Below are 11,588 nucleotides of genomic sequence, written 5' to 3'. Positions count from 1 at the left end.
TATATGGAATCGTATAGGTTTTGTTCTTGGTAATGGTAAATTGAACACCAGCAAGAAGACATTAATTGTTGTTGCTGTGCGTTTCTTTAGACTTGCCAGCTTTCCGGTTTCTAGCAAAGGTGGTAGCTCTTTAGAATGAGGAGTATCAAACTGCTTTCCCTGCAGGTAAATTCTAGGCGGGGGAGAGGATGAATTTACATCTTGACTTAAAGGCTTAAAGCGTCTTTCTGGAAGTGAATCTACTGTTGTTCCTAGATATTTGCCTCATTCAGAATATAAAATGTGCTTTATGTATTTGGTTACAGAGACAACTAGCCTCATAGATGGATATACAGTGATTAGCTGCGAGATTAGTATTTTAATGGAGGAGGTGGTGGGAGTGACTGTCTTTTTGGGTTTGACCGTTTAGTCCTCAGCGAGCGTCCTACTAGGTGAGTCTTGAAACGTTTTTTGAGCTCTCTATAGAATTGCCACGAGGGAAGGTCCTGAAAGACCTAGACTGATGGAATGGGGTGAGTTGGAAGGGACTCGTAAGGATCGTGGCGTCCACCTCCTGACACTACAGCTGTAGCTCTAGTACAGGTTATATATTATTACTAGTGGCAGCGCAGTGGTGGCAGCTGGCATTCTGGTGCCCCAGGAGAGGAGAACAAGTTGATTTGCAGGAGCTCAGGCTGTCACAGCGTAACAAAACGGGATGCAGGAGCAGCTGCAGAGCTGCTGTATTTCTGGGAGACTTTTGTGGCCCCTGACCCTAGATGGGCATCTAATGGACCTTGAGCAAGGTGATGTGTGTCTACCAGATATTCAGGGTGTTATCGGTGGAATACGTCGTATGAGACAGACCAGGAGAAGTATAGTGATTTATTCAGAAACAACTAAAGCAATTTGCAAGGCGTGAAGGACAGTCTGAACAAGGGATTGGGAAGCGTTTCTGCTGTACAAATATCGATCACCAAAGTCCCCTAAACCACACCGAGTATTGGAAGCTTCTACTGCGGTGTCTGCTGCCGCTGCGGGTGCACTGGGAAAGCGTAAACCTCTGCCTTGAATCCCGCTTTGGGACACGACTATTAGCCAGGGTGCGCTCCGACCCTTAACACCTCGCACCGAAAGCACCGAAAACACCAAACCCCCTCAATTCGCCGCCGCCCCTCCCCGGCCTCGCGCCCTCTGCGCCTCGGCCCCGCGCCGCCGGGCCCCGGCCGTTGGGCCCCGCGCGAGCCGCTGCCGGCGGCCGTTGGGCGGCGCGAGGCGCCTCAGAGGTGGCTGCTGCCCGGCCCAGGCTGCCCGGCTCTGCCCCCCGCCGCGGCCCGGCCGCTTTCGGGAGCTTTTTGGCGGTAGCGCAGGAGCCGAGGCGATGGCTCCCGGCGCCCCGCTCTCTCGGAAGGCAGGAGCCGATGGGCGCTTTCTGCCCGAGTTCCTGATGGGCGCGTTACCCGACGCAGTGGGTCGCCCCGTACCCGATTTGCGCGGCCGCACAGTCAGCGTGTGGGAATTTTGGGCGCTGCTTGCAGGTCAGAGTCTGTTCCGTGCTGAAAGAGTCTCCTGAGAGGGGACGTTTGGTCTGTCTGGCTGCTGCTCTACAGGACCGCTGCAGGCTTGAATTCGGCCTGAGTTCCTGTAGCTTTGTAACTTCCTAGCAATGAGCTCAACTCGTTGAGCGATCGGGGAACTCAAGCGTGTTCTCTGGGGTTTGGCTAAAACCTGCCAAGTACGCTGAAGTTTAAAAAGTGTTGTCAACGTGGCAGTTTTGGTGCAGGAAGAGTTGCGTTTACAGGGAAGGTCAGAGGAACCTCTCGTAAGGTCAAATCAGTTCATCCAGCTCTTCACAAGTCAATTGCGAGAACGGCCATCAGTGCTTTCTCTCTGTTTCAAACAGACACGTCTGCTGGCAGCCGAAAAGCAGCTCGTGCAAGCTGCTGGTTTCTTTGCGATGAACTCTAACAAGTCACCTACCGATTGTCCGGCTTGTAACAGCTGGATGGAGAAGAACTACAAGCGACTCCTTACTCAGCAACCAGTTGTTTCAGTTACAACAACTCAGTAACTGGTTGTATTCCCAGGCTTGATGCTTGCTGTAGCTGGGCTGGAGTAGTGACTTTTCCCAGCTGTAAATGCTAATCCCTTTCCAGCTGCCTACTTGTACTGACTAGAAGCAGCCCTTTCCCATGTTCCTGAGATGGTGGTATCCCAGGTCTGTTTTCTTCTCTGAGCTGTCTGAGTGAGTCGTTAACAGCTTCACTGCTTAATTTGACGTCATGGGTGATCTTAGCTCTTGCATTAGATGAGTTGGCATAATCGAAATAGCTGACGGTGTTAGTGTGCTAGTCATTCTGGAGGAGAAGCTGAGAATTAAAGAACATGCAAGACAATTGTAGATATTCCTGTCTTGCAATTTCAAGCAGAATTGGACTCGATGATCCCTATGGGACCCTTCCAACTTGAGATATTCTGACTGGTGGTCCGTGGGTCTCCTGCTTCTGGATCTTGTCCGCCCTGCTCCCCACCTCAACCCTATCCCCTGCCATCCCCCTCTGGCCAAATACAACCCTCTGATGGAAATATTTATGAAATTGAAGATAATCATGTGAATTTCACCTGATTGTTTTTAAAAGGGTTTATTCCAGCCTCAGAGTATCAACTCCAGAAAAGGGGGAGCAGTCGGATACTAACACAGGCCTCCCCAAAGGCGTGGTTAAGTATGTCCCCGTAACTGAAAACTTGCTGGGAGGAGAGTGCTTTGTAGAATCCGCTGTAATACTTCTTGGAGTGTTTGGGGTTATTTTGGGTTTGGTTTTTATTAGTGTGAGGTTTTTTACCCCTTGGGGTGAACACACAGAAGGTGTTCAGAGATAGGTCAAGGTTTTCCAGTCGGTTTAATTCCCTGCTCTCCTGGAAGTCCCAGAGTTTTGCAAATGGGAGAGCGGCTGCCTTAACTTCATCCTGTCTAAATGCAAGCTCATCCTTGCTCTCAAGAGCTTCCATTTTACTTGACTACAAGATTAATGGGAGGGGAAGGAATTTGGAGAGTGGGAATGTGGCAGCCTGTGCAATGTCTGCGTGCACTGTGGTAGGGTTCTTTAGCATGTAGAATGTCTTGAGTCTTAAAAGCCTTGCTTTTGCCTCTCGGCTGGAGGGGAGTTAGTCTCCGAGACAATTAAAATCCACCTCCAACCTGCCTTAAACCGGGAAGGTGTAGCTATGCTCAGAACTTCTTTAAAAGTCCAAGTGGGTGTGACAGTGACTATAGGGGGTTGCTAAGAGGTCTCAAAGTTTTAGATGATGTTTGTGTAAGGCAGCAGGTTGTGACACGTGTGTGAAATTCTTACCTAGAACATTCCAACCTGAAGAGTTTGGTGGGTGTATCTGGTTCTTTTAGAGAGATTCCAACGTAGAAACGAGAGTTCACATGAAAAACAAAATGTTAACTCTGCTTTATTGTGAAGCCTTGATAAGCAATTCCCAAATGCACCAAAAAATACTTAGGAGTTTTACCAACAACCAAAAGTTACTTTAGGAGAGTTTAACCAAGAAACCACAGTTACTTAGAGTTTTACCAACGAACAGCAGTTATTTAGGAGAGCCTTGCCAACCCAAAGATAGTAGCAGCACCGCCGAGCAGCAGGATGGCGAGGAGCCCCATGGGTATGGTGGGGGGGAGGTAGGCACAGCACCTTCAGGGCGTCCCCTGTAACTTCAAAGTGCGCTCGTGTCTCTCTCTCCCACTGCCCAAGACAGCCCCCTTATATCCTGCACCGGAGCGAGTGGGAAAGCACCAGCTCGGGTCGCTGCACGCGTGGCCAGTGCATGCAGTGAGCCTCCCAGACTCGTGCTCCGACTGGGCTAACAGCGGCTTTCTGATACGCGACCACATTGTTGCATCTTCTTCTGGTTGTTTTCCTTCTCTGAAGGTCAGGTTCTCATGGGTACGCACATAGTTTGGCAACAACAATACTGAGTTCCCTTGTTTTTCTCGGCGCGTGTACTGGACTTAGTTTGCCTAGTTAGTTTCCATCGTGTCTCACCAGGGCCATCTTCTATTGTCCCTGACACAGTGGACCAGGTGGTTTTGTAACCCCCCAGTGAAAGAAACAAGAGTCTTTCCTGGTTGAATTTCCTGTTGAAGTTTCAAGAACAAGTAGCAGTGGAGTAAAACTCCCAAGATTTCTCAGGCTCTTCATTTGTCCCTTTTGATTTTAGGGTTATCTCCCTTACCAGCAGTAGTCCCTACAGATGAAGAGAGACGTGATCCACCACCAGTTAGAAGCCGGTATGATCTTGGCCGTGGATCAGTACCCCTCGGCTCATCAACACCAGTAAGTGGCTTTGATACTGGCAAAAGTGCCCAGTGAGTCTTCAGCTCATGCTGTTGCTTAGTCTGGTGGCTTGGTGTGCCTGTTCCTGTGTGGCTTGAACGCGAGCTGCAGTTGTGGAGCTGTCATCTCCTGGTTTTGCGTTTCGGTACTGTAGAGAATGACAAATGCAAATCCTGCCTCTGCTGTGCTTTGTCCATGACAAATGCAGACTTGTTGCAGCTTTTCCCCTTCTTGTTAATGTATTGGGCTGCTGATGGACAGAAGGGTCCAAATACGCGTTATCTTTTCTTTTAATGGGCACTAGAGGCGTTTACTGAAGGGATTTTTGGGTTCCTGTTTCCTAAAGCTCACGCTAAGCCTACCTAAGCTTTCTTCTTGTAGAGCTTGTAAGGCTATAGTAGTCAGCTGGAAATGCCGGAATGTGGGAGCTGAGGATCCTGCGTGTCCAGACTCTGCTAGGCTGTGTGCTGGAATGTAAAAACACTGTCAAATAACTTCTCATGAGTACCTTTTAATCATCTTGTACTAAATATACACGGGAATGTCTGTTCTTACTCTGAAAAGTGAGGAGGACCTTAAGGCAACCAGTTAATGTTCTTGCCTGATGCTCAAGTCCTTGGAAATGATCTCAGCTGATCTGAGAAGCGTACCCGTGAGAATGATTTGTCACACTTTCTGTGTCTTCCTGCAGGCCATGAAAAAAACCTCTTCTCTAGGACGGAGCCCGTTGGTTGGAACTATGGCATCAACTCCTGGACGAGGTAGACGTCCTGTCCAAATAGATAATTGACTTTCTTACTGCTTGGCCTAACAGACAAAAATCATGACTGTTGTTGAAGCTGCATCAACTCCTTGCAAATTTACGACGGAGTTGTGTCTTTCTGTACTAACTTTTCAAAAGGGATGTGGATGTGAAATACTTTTCCACTCTGACTGAATTGCAATCAGCTTTACTTAGTCCCTCTTCAAAATGTGTTGCTGAACTGAGCGCAGAGGTGGCTGTAGTTGAGTGAAGGCACTGAGCTGGATGGGTCTCCTTCCATCTTTGTAAGGTTTCCTATCTTCTGTATGAGCCCGTGGCTTCTTGCTTCTTTCTTGTTCCTCTTGGGAGTCTGTGTTCAGCTGCTGGTGTTCAGGGCTGAAGGGGAAAGCGGGGCTGTGAGTCACAAGTCTTCCTAGTGTGCTTGCAGATGAGAAGGTTGGGTTGATGTGCTGTTTGTCTGTGTCTGCAACTAAGTCTCTCCCAGGGTCTTCCATAAGCAAGTGAAATGCTTGAGACTGACTTGATTCTTTCAGTTTAGGCTCCTAAGCAAAATTGATGTCTGTCTGGCAAAAGTGATTTGTTAACGAATGCCGTTTCAATTTAACAGCTCCAAGTATGCTCAGTCCTGCAAGTGCGTGGCAGCGAAGGAGCATGACTCTGTCTCCTGCTCAGCCAGATCGTTTTTATGCTCCAGTTTATTCTCGAAGAGCAGAGGATCAACTTGACGGCAGATGGGTAACTGTATATGGGTAAGTGGATTTCCAAAGTATAGGAAAAATCATGGGTGTAATCTTGGCAACATGTGGGAAGAGGTACTTGGGCGTTGCTGTTGTCTGGCATTCCTAGGTTCTGCCGGAAATACAGCTGTGGTTAAAGTCAGTAAATGCACCTCTGTTAGCGAAGCACCTGAACATAAGCTGCCTGTTATTTTTTTCAAGTTAGAAAGAGAGTGTTCTTCAAGTGGCTGCTTCTAAAACGGCATGAATTCCCTGGTCTCTTTTGGATATCTAAAACCCCTTCCTAGGGTTCTCTTGTAGCACCAGCCTTCATAAACTACTCATTGTAACTTTTTGCATATTTTTTTTTTCATCATTCAGGTTTAGTCAAGCATCAGCTTCCTACATTCTTCATCAGTTTGCTCAGTATGGAAACATATTAAAGCACGTGGTATGTCTTAGATTGGGATTCATTTCTGGAAAGGTTCTGGCTCCTTCTTTAAAAGGCTGAATGTCACAGTGGTGCCTTAATCTCCTCTAGATGTCCAACACAGGAAACTGGATGCATATTTGCTATCAGTCTGAGCTTGAAGCCCGCAAAGCCTTGAGCAAAGACGGAAGAATTTTTGGTGACTGCATCAGGATTGGTGTCAAGCCGTGTACAGATAAAGTGAGTTAACAGCTGCTCGTATTTAAGTAGAAGGCGCTCTGTTTTATGACTTTCTCTTTATTTGCCTCAACATCTTTTATTTTTTCCTTTTTGAATTGCAAATTGCCTGGGAAGTTAAGTTCAGTAGGTAGAGTCTCCTGTACCTTACACGAGTTTTTCTGAAGTGTTTGACAGGGCTTCCTGCTGAGAAGGGTCACGCTTGGAAACCTCTGTGCTGCTCGGAAGTTCTAGTGCACAGGATGGTGTTGCTGCACCTGATCTGAAGTGAAACCACACAATAGGAGACGCTTGAGCTCAAAGAGTTTCCTAGGCTGGAACTGGTGGCATCTAGGGGCTGCCGTAGATACGTGGTGGCAGATGGAGACTGTTCTTGCTCCTAATTGTCCCTCGTTCCTCATTTTTATGGGACTCTTCATGGGATTCTGGCTCTTGTGTTTATCCTGGTCCGTTTGACTGAGAATTTGTGAGCAAGACACCCTGCCTCCACCGAGCCACCTTCCTTTCTTTTCCATAGTGGTTGGGGTAGGGCAGGCTGTTTTTTGGGCTAATTGGATCCTGAGCTAGATCGTTCAAATAATAATGCTAGATAATAAAGGTTGAAATCCTGCTATTTAGTACTTGTTGACATTATATTATCCCTCTTTTTAAGAGTGTGATGGCAAGAAGCTCTACATCTACATCCGTTGATGGCACAGCAGTACAGCACATAAATCATACGACAAGGTTTCCCACAATGAGACCTCTTGCGTGTAAAGCTTGCGCCAGTCACTATCAGGTAATTTAAGGGAAAGGGAAGCGTGTGTTTCTTTGTGCTGCCTCCTCTTAGCTGTATGAGCCTGTACGCACATTAACCTCAGTGTGAGCTTAGCCCTGATCTTCTCCTCCTGTCATTTCCTTAAAGGTGTGCTTCAAGTACAAACTCACTCTGTTCAGTCGGAACAACAACAATAATAATAATGGTGATAATAATAGTAAAAAAATGAAGAAATTAAGTTCATTTCATGTTTCCAGAGGTTTTGAAAATCTTTCAAACGTCTTTTGTCAAAATATAGCAGCACTTGGGAGAAGAAAAAACCCTGGGTATTTAAAAAAGCGCTAACCGATGATCTTTATTTTCTCTCTTCCTCTTTCTCCCTTCCTTCTAGGTGTTTTTGGAAAGACAGACTCCTAGGAAAGGTGAGAGCATTGTATCTAAAGCACTGGGATATGTGTTTGGCTGGTAATACACAGGAGGACGTAACACACTAAGTGGGTCAGGGTTGGAAATACGCCACTGGCATCCGTGGTTAGTTGTATGACTACCAGTGGCAGTGTTTTAACTTACATCCCACCTGTTGTGCCTTCAGTTAATTCAGCAGAGATGTAGCTTGCACTTTAAATGATGGCAACGTAGGCATGGTTTTGAAAACGGAGTAACTGTAAATAGAAGAGCTTTTTTCCCATTTGTGCTCCGATTGCCTGATTGTAGAAAACCTGTCAGCATTGACATTTTTCCTCTGTCCTTAATTTCTGTAAATTTCTTCCCAGTAAACTGGAAATGTTTAAAATGGCAGCTTTATGTACTGATGCTTTGAAACTTATTGTTTGTTTGTTTCTTTCTTTCTTTTTTTTTTTTTTTTTTCCTCCTGGAAAGGTCTTGGGCTCCTTGGAGGAAGAACACTATGCCCAGCTGGCTCCCGGGGAAAGGGACTGTTCTTAGCATTTGTGATGTCAATGTTTTTGCTAGCATTTGTTGCTGTTTTATAATTATCTGCTGTTGTAAATGCATCATGTTCTAAATGTCATAGCAACCTTCTAACTCTTTGTTTTATAGATAATGCTAAATAAAGTTTTTCTTAGGTTGTTTTTTCAACAGGTGTGAGTTCTGTTAAGAGCACTGCAAATGGTCTTTCCTAACTCTTTAGTATGATGCCGCCAAATGTTTGCTGAAGTGTGATCAGCAGAGCAGATGCTGCTGATTTTTACTGAAGTAGTACCAATGGGAAGGGGAAGAGCAAAAGTGAGGAAGAACTCGTGGGTTGAGATAAAGACAGTTTAACAGGTAAAGCAAAAGCCACGCACAAAAGCACAGCAAAACAAGGGATTCATTCACCGCTTCCCAACGGCAGGCAGGTGTTCAGCCGTCTCCAGGAAAGCAGGGCTCCATCACGCGTAGCGGTGACTCGGGAAGACAGACATCCTCACTCTGTACACCTCCCCCTCCCTCCTCCTTCCCCCGGCTTTATACGCTGAGCCTGACATCCTATGGTATGGCTTATCCCTAAATGCATACGGAAGGAGTTGGAGCCCAAGCCGGTAGTTTGGCTGACGTATTTTACCCCAAAGTACCAGATTTTGAAGTGTGCTAAGTTGGTGCTTTTTCCCCCCGGTTGTTTGCCTCAGTCTCTTGCTTCTCATAGCTTGAGGAATGCTTTTACTGATAGGTCATTGCAGCTTCCTGTAGAGGAAAAGCACTTGGGAGCAGCGGATGTTGTTTACTTGGTTCTGGAAGTAGTAAGTAGGAGGAGAAGAGAGTTCAGAACAGGTAAGTGTGCGCACTTCCGGACAGCATCATGAAGAAATTTTTCTGAGGTGGCTTCTGCTGGTAAAGACTGCTGGTTAAGACTTCACACGTTGCCTTAGTGTTGAGCACTAGTTAAACCCCGGCATCGATGGTTTGGGTTTTCTACGTATGAGAATGTTCCGGTCCCACGCGGCACAAACCACCACACAGCTTTGTTGCAAAGTGTGCCTGATAATATCGTTATTAATTGTATGAGTGTACAGGGGCCGTGTGTGAAAGGGCGGAGGATGTGGAGAATGACATGTCTGAAGGGTCTCTGAAATGCGTGGAAGGTCTTCAAGTAAACCTTTTCAGGGCTAGCTCCTGTTGTTAGTATCAAAGCGTAACCAGTCCTGTCAACTTTCTGTTAGTGTTTATAAATGAGAGTTCAGTTGGTGAAGTTACCTTTAGAAATGAATACGTAATTAAAAGCCCTGTGAATGACTTTTGGTCTTCTTTTATGGATTTCTTTGACTCAAGTAGGTTGATAGTTCTGTAGTGTGGATTACCCAGTTATTATTAAGAGACTCTTTGTTTTGAACCCTGAAGATGGTCCAAAATTGTTTATGGGGTACAGGGCTGTAGCTTAATTGTGCTGTCTTGTTCCTGTTTGGATTCTGTGTCCCGCTGCTGGTGTTCTAGGGTTGAAGGGGAAAGTAGGGTTGCGAGTCCTAAAACTCCCTGGCATGCTTGTTTGTCTGTGCCTGCAAATAAATCTCCACTAAGCTGTACGAGGAGAGGTTCCTATAACCATCTCCTGAAAAGAAGTGCTGCTGAATTCCGGCTGTCTGGAGGCTTAGTAACTGAGCAAACTGGTCGTCGCGTCCAGGCAGGTCACGCATCGAACACGCTGAACATTGTCTGATTTGCCTCCTCGTATGGCTCCAATCAGTCCACTTCTCAGCTGCTTCACGTAATTTCTCAGAAAGCGCCGACGGACTTTCTTCCTATAGTTTAGAGGGATTCTTTGGGTTTGGGACCCCACACTGTATTCCAGATAGTATTAGCTCCTGAGACTGCTCCAGTTCAGCCTCTCCCAGCCCAGCATTCGCATCCCAGTCTGGATCCTCCCCCAAAGGCAGGCACTGACGAGGATTCTCCTGCTGCTCCTTTTTCCTCCCTCTTCTTTCTAATCTAACGCCGTTCTCCTTTCCTCTGCAGGCAGAAAGGCATTTGAGAAAGCCTGCGTATCTCCCCAGTTAGGGTTGTGAGTTAATGGAATAGTTTCTGAGAGCTGATGCCTTCCTTCGGGGCCTAAAGTTCCTGATGGGCTCTTTACCCGATGCGGTTGTGGGAGATGAACTCGGGTTTTGCTTCAGCCACGTTGTGGGTTTTGGCCGTTTGGCACGGAGAGGGATGATGTATGGAGGAGGTTGGTTGCTGGGGGCGTGGGTAGGATCGGGTAACTTAGGAGAACAACTCCTCAAAAGGAAAGAGAGTGGATGGAGCCTGTGACAGGCTCACCGATGGCGAAAGAAAGTGAGCCCTGAAGTACCGAAGCAATGGGAGAAGGGACAGGAAGGTATAAATACCTGAACTTCTGTAACTGGGTGTGCCTCTTTTGGGGAGCGGGGGGGGATCCCGACTCAGCTGACTCATTCATTTTGTTTTAATAAATTTTTATCTTTGCTCCGAAGCCTTTGTCCTCTTTGCGTTTTATTCGTGAGCGAGCGTTTCTCACAATGTGGGGGCTCGTCGGGGATCAGCACCCCTGTTTCTGCAGGACGGGGCAGCGAGAGCGGAGAGGCGCGCCCGGCTGATTTCAGCGGTCTCCAACCTACTGTCTCGTTCCGTGAAGGGCAGCGGGTCCTGTCCGGAGGGAGGACTCTCGAAGCAAAGAAGAAGGGGGAAGGAAGAGCTGATGAATTGACGGAACCGAGTTACGCGCGGCAGCTGGTAATTTCTGTGCACGGGACCCGGGTCAGAAAACCGACTGTTCGGTATTACTCGGGCGGCTGGGAGAGCGGGGCTGAGAGTGTGTGAATGAGACGCAGAATTATCTGCGAAGCCAGTGTGGAGCCCTTCTAACCGCAGTTCCGCTCCTCCGTGAGGAGACCGGCCGGAGAAGGGGCGAAGTGAAAAGGTTCCAGGTGAACGGTGTCCGTCGGGAAACAGAGATAATGGGAAATAGGCCTAGGAAAAGGGATTTTAAGAGAAAAAGAAGGATCCAAGGATCCCTCCTCGAGCATTCCACCTCACAGTCCTTAAAGGTGATGCTTGGGAATTGGGGGCAAGGTTGTACCCGGGGAAAAGACAATGGGATATAGGCCTAGTATAAGAAAAGGACGGTACGGTACTGTGTGTTTGAATGGGTTAAAGAACCCATTAGGTCTGACCCATTGCATCGGCCAAAGTTTGGGTCCAGGGAAGATTGGGTTTGTCAGGCTCTGAATTCATGTGTAAATAGTAAGAAGCCTGCAAGTCAGGAGGAAAGCGAATGTGCTTTTTGTTGGAGAGGGTCTCGCACCTTATATACGGCAAAGGATCTTGCGGAAAAGAAAGGGAAAAAGGAAGAAGAAAAGTGGGAGCCCCTAGATAATCTACCACCCCCATACGACCCCAGGGATGAACCCCATGA

General features: G+C 47.3%; 1 protein-coding gene across 1 annotated transcript; it reads left to right on the top strand.

Moving 5' to 3' along the window:
* Positions 1-1,360: 1,360 nt before the first annotated feature.
* Positions 1,361-10,993, top strand: LOC141463454 (nucleoporin NUP35-like). Its single transcript, XM_074145839.1, has 9 exons — positions 1,361-1,517; positions 4,204-4,319; positions 5,011-5,080; positions 5,690-5,831; positions 6,180-6,249; positions 6,340-6,468; positions 7,118-7,243; positions 7,614-7,687; positions 10,648-10,993. Exons 1-9 carry the CDS (start codon positions 1,361-1,363, stop codon positions 10,991-10,993), a joined length of 1,230 nt encoding a protein of 409 aa, XP_074001940.1.
* The last annotated feature ends 595 nt before the right edge of the window (positions 10,994-11,588 follow it).

Source organism: Numenius arquata, chromosome 3 (genome assembly GCF_964106895.1).
Source record: "Numenius arquata chromosome 3, bNumArq3.hap1.1, whole genome shotgun sequence".
Classification (NCBI taxonomy): Eukaryota; Metazoa; Chordata; class Aves; order Charadriiformes; family Scolopacidae; genus Numenius; species Numenius arquata.
Note: the sequence above shows the minus strand (reverse complement) of the source record. Positions and strands in the feature narration are given on the sequence as shown.

Excerpts from the sequence above, each read along its gene's own strand:
- LOC141463454 (XM_074145839.1), top strand. The coding sequence starts at position 1,361 with ATGGCTCCCGGCGCCCCGCTCTCTCGGAAGGCAGGAGCCGATGGGCGC. Across the intron at positions 5,081-5,689 it reads GGCATCAACTCCTGGACGAG|CTCCAAGTATGCTCAGTCCT; the intron begins GTAGACGTCCTG and ends TCAATTTAACAG. Across the intron at positions 7,244-7,613 it reads CTTGCGCCAGTCACTATCAG|GTGTTTTTGGAAAGACAGAC; the intron begins GTAATTTAAGGG and ends CCTTCCTTCTAG.